Source organism: Microtus ochrogaster, chromosome 4 (assembly GCF_000317375.1).
Source record: "Microtus ochrogaster isolate Prairie Vole_2 chromosome 4, MicOch1.0, whole genome shotgun sequence".
Taxonomy (NCBI): domain Eukaryota; kingdom Metazoa; phylum Chordata; class Mammalia; order Rodentia; family Cricetidae; genus Microtus; species Microtus ochrogaster.
Window position 1 is genome coordinate 65,152,836 of NC_022011.1, and position 4,548 is coordinate 65,157,383.

Sequence of the window (4,548 nt, forward strand, 5' to 3'; positions counted from 1 at the left end):
AAAGAAGCTAGAGCTAATGGGCCAAGCAGTGAGTTAATTAATATGATTTCTGTGTGATTATTTCCAGGCTAAGCAGCCAGGAACCAAGAAGCAGCCTCCTCCTACAATCCTCATTCAAATTTTAGAAAATTTAGGGACTAGGCTTGCAGGATGGCACCATGGGTAAAGGACCTTGTGACCAAACCTAATGACCTGAGTTTAACTGTCACTGTGGCTCATGGTAGAAGGAGACTGACTCCTAAAGGAAGCAGACACACACACACACACACACTAAAAAAATTTTAAGTTTAAAGAAAATTTGGAAATTATTAGCTATAAGCATACACAATATACTATTGATAATATAAAATCAATAATGTCTAAATGAACTTTCTTTTCCTATTGCAGCCAAGGAGTGTGGTGGTGTCTTTACAGACCCAAAGCGAATTTTCAAATCTCCAGGCTTCCCAAATGAATATGACGACAACCAGGTCTGCTACTGGCACATTCGACTCAAGTACGGTCAGCGCATTCACCTGAGCTTTCTGCACTTCGACCTTGAGGATGATCCGGGCTGCCTGGCTGACTACGTCGAGATATATGACAGCTATGATGATGTCCATGGCTTTGTAGGAAGGTGGGTCGTGCTTCCCCACCAGGGAACTTCCGGTGTTGGTCTGATGCTTTAGTTTTCTCTCCCCTGTTCCTCTTGTTGAGTATTGTTGATACCTCAGTATTTCTACTGTCTCCAGCAGAAAATACACTTTTCCTCTTTTCTCTCTTCTTCCTCCTCTTCTTCCTTCCCAACCTTCTTCTCCTCTTCCTTATCAAGGGAGATCTTGATCTCATTCTGTAGTTCAGACAGGCCTTGAACTGCTAAGCTCCCCTGCCTCTACCTCCAAGTGCTGGGATGACAGGCATGCTTCAACACCTCACCCTCGCCAACTTCTGTATAATTTACCAACAAAGATTTCTCATAGTTGGCTGTCCCTACACTAATTACAAAAGCAGAGAAGCTGCCTTTGATTGTGGACTTATAAAACCTCATTGTCTACTTATTCACAACCTCTCATGACTAAAGGCATGGGAAATGAAATTACTGTTGAAACGTTCAAGTCAGTCTCATCCTCTCAATCTTGTTTTGTGTACAGAGTGAGTTTTCTGTAGCCCAGCCAGCCTCAAATTCACCATGTAAAGAAAAGTGACTTTGAACCTGGTTTTTCTGCCTCCACTTCCCAAGTATTGAGATTACAAGTATGTGACACCATGCCTGGTTTATTAGACACAGGGGATGGAACCCAGGACCTTGGACACGCAAGACAACCACTCTACCAACTGAAATAAATTCCTAGCCATCTTCCTTTATTTTTCAACATGCTGGGACCCAGTCTTTTCATGTTCCCACCCCAGTTTGGGCAGGTGGGAAAGTAAGGATCTTGCTCTGTAAAGGGCCAACTGGGTGTGGTCATAATCTGGTTGATCTGCTACTGGCACAGTAAGTAGACTCAGTATGGTTGGTGTATTCATCTGAGGGTCTGGGATTTTGTTTTAAAGATTTTATTATTTATTTATCTATTATGTATTCAACATCCCTTCCATGTATGCTTGCATGCTAGAAGAGGGCACCAGATCTCATTATAGATGGCTGTGAGCCACCATGTGGTTGTTGGAAATTGAAATCAGGTCTGGGAGTTTGACCTAGAAGATGATCCAGATTTCTTGTCTGACAGATGAATTCATGGAAATCTTCCTGCCTCAGACTCTTGAGTGTTGAGATTACGAGTGTGATCCAAGAAACTCTGGGTTAATCCTGAGATTCCCAGGCGAAAACTCAGTTCCAGCATTTTGGGCCAAGTTTGAAACAAGCTTTATTAAAATATTAAATACTGACCAAGATGTACTTTGGTCAGGACCACACCTGGAAATACCCCAGTTGAGCGGCCTCTAGAGACCTGTTGTCGGGGCTCTTATGGACAAAACTCAGAGACCACCGTACTTCCCCTTGAAGCTTTGTTGTTATTTTCCAAGAACTACCACTCCCAGCACCCCAGGAAGTTAGCTACCTGGTCCTTGGGACTATAGCGTTTACAACTACAACTCCCAGCATTCCAGGAAGTTACCTTGTTCTTGGCTGATGGGTTTACAGGTTAATTTAGGATCTTACTCATGTTCCAACATACTCATATAGTTTAAATTTTGAGTGCCTTACTAAACATTTCTAAACTGAATTAAATAATTAGGTGTTTTATAATACAGGCTCCATTTAATAACTTGTAATGTTGTTTGTCAGTGGATTATCACTTGCCAAATTTCTACCATACATGACAGGAATTTAGTAGAAGAACCTGGAAGAGGGGGCAATTGAAAATGGCAGGTTCAGTGTTTCCCTTTGTCTAAGGTGGGGTCTGACCAGGAGTTGACTGTGTTAAGTCCAGGTCACCCCAAACCCTCAGTCATCCTGTCGATTGGGGTTGCAGGTGTGCACTGACACACTCAGCTTGGGCGAAATCAGTTTTTATTTTATGTTGAAATTTGCAACTTAAAAACAGCACTCGGGAGGCAGAGGCAGGTGGATCTCTGTGAGTTCGAGGCCAGCCTGGTCTCCAAGAACTAGTTCCAGGACAGGCTCCAAAGCTACAGAGAAACCCTGTCTTGAAAACAAACAAACAAAAACAATTAAAAATTGGGGATTTCTTGCATAAACTATGGAGATTTTTGACTGAAAGTATTTATGACAAACAACACAGGAGACCGAGAGATGAGAACTTTGGGGACTAGGAAATGCAACGAAGCTTGTTTTTCTTAAGTATTCCTAATATTCATGAAGCCCTGAATTTGATCCTTGGTACCCCAGCGTGAAGATGAGCACATACACACAGACACACATAAAGCATCCCCTGAGCCTGGAACTAGAAGATGTTTTAATTCTAAAATCAACTACAGACCTAAATAAAATGAGATAGTCCTATTTTCAGGGTTTTTATAAGGGTTATTATTTATTTCAATTATACATGTCCTCTGTGAGTTCTAGGCCAGCCCTGCCTTATCTGCATAGGAGTATTTTATCATAAATAAGAGCCACATCAATGGTTGTGTGCTTCTTTTGTGTGTGACGTCTCTTTCCTAAAAATTCTCTTTCAGATACTGTGGGGATGAACTTCCAGGAGACATCATCAGCACAGGTAAGACCCAAATTGCAGCAAAACATTATTTTGCCTTTTCATAATGCCCTCAAAGTCATTATCATTCACCCTTTAAACCTGAGAGAACTCAGACTAGAGGCAGTTCGTTATTAGCCTGTGACAATGTCAGTTATTATTCTTACGGCTTTGCTCAAGTCTGTGATTAAAATGGTGTGTGGATGGACAGCTCTCATGGGCAGGTGTCAGCCTTAATCCACAAGTCCCTACGAACTGCTGCCAGCACCCTCAGGGGTTTGGAGTGGACGTGAATGAGTGGGGACTGGCGCTGAGCTCAACAGAGGAGTGCTCATTTTGCCCATGCCCTAGGTTTTATTCCCCGTCAATAATAATGATAACAATAATAATGATAGCTGGCAACAGTCACTGAGAAAAGACGGACGTGAACTATCAGGGAGTTAAACACAGCACCCATCATAGTAAACGACCCCATCGTTTGTATCACATTTCCATCTCAGTACGACATTCCTTCCAGTTGCTTGTGATACTTTCAGCAGCCATTGCATAAGAAAAGGGAAGTGCTGGGCTAGACAGTGATAAAAAGTTTCTTTATTGGCAACCTCAGGAAAGTTTTAGTATGCTAATTTATGTAGTCAATCTCAAAAGGCTAGATATTATAGGCGATGCTTGCTAAGTCACACACACCCTCCCCCAAGTTATTTCATATGGTTAAGTTCTAAGAAGTAATGCCCTTTCAAAATGCCCTCGTAGTAACATAAATCACAATAGGCCGTACTACTCTTTAAGTTACCCTAAACCGCTTTTAGCAACTTTTATTTTTAGCTAAAACCTTTGTTTTCTCGGAAGTCCCTGTTTTCTTTCTCTTTCCAGAGCCAGGACTTGGCATTTGGATAGGTTCTGTTTTCTCGCCAAGCCGTAAAATTATCACAAACGCTTCGCACCTAAGAGCAGAGTTGCTCCAGAGACGGGCAGGCCGACTAAGTCCTTTTTAACTGCCTCCCACGCCCTGCCTTGCAGTACTCTGGGTTCTGGGGCGTCCTTTTTACAAGCTGTGAAGCTCTCTGCTCTATCCTTGGATGATTACTGTTTAATCCTTATTAATTTGTCATTGCTACGATCTTCCCAAGAAGGGAAACCCACTATAAACCTCTTACTTTTCTTATCTCAAGGACATAGTTTATGTTAGCAGAAAATTGGGACAAGGTTAGCTTTAGAGCTTTACAAGGGAGTTGGGGCATAAAAATTCTCCTTAAAAAAAAAACAAAAAAAACCACGCTGGACGGTGGTGGCACATGCCTTTAATCCCAGCACTCGGGAGGCAGACGCAGGCGGATCTCTGTGAGTTCGAGACCAGCCTGGTCTACAGAGCTAGTTCCAGGACAGGCTCCAAAGCCACAGAGAAACCCTG

The 4,548-nt window shown here is 42.5% G+C and overlaps 1 protein-coding gene across 1 annotated transcript in view; it reads left to right on the forward strand.

Annotated features, from left to right (window-relative positions):
- Positions 1-4,548, forward strand: part of Tnfaip6 (TNF alpha induced protein 6) — a 15,191-nt gene that overhangs the window by 8,581 nt on the left and 2,062 nt on the right. Inside the window, exons 4-5 of the mRNA XM_005346400.2 lie at positions 388-616; positions 3,121-3,161. Of these exons, the coding sequence (XP_005346457.2) occupies positions 388-616; positions 3,121-3,161 (270 nt within the window). The remainder of the gene's footprint in view (positions 1-387; positions 617-3,120; positions 3,162-4,548) is intronic.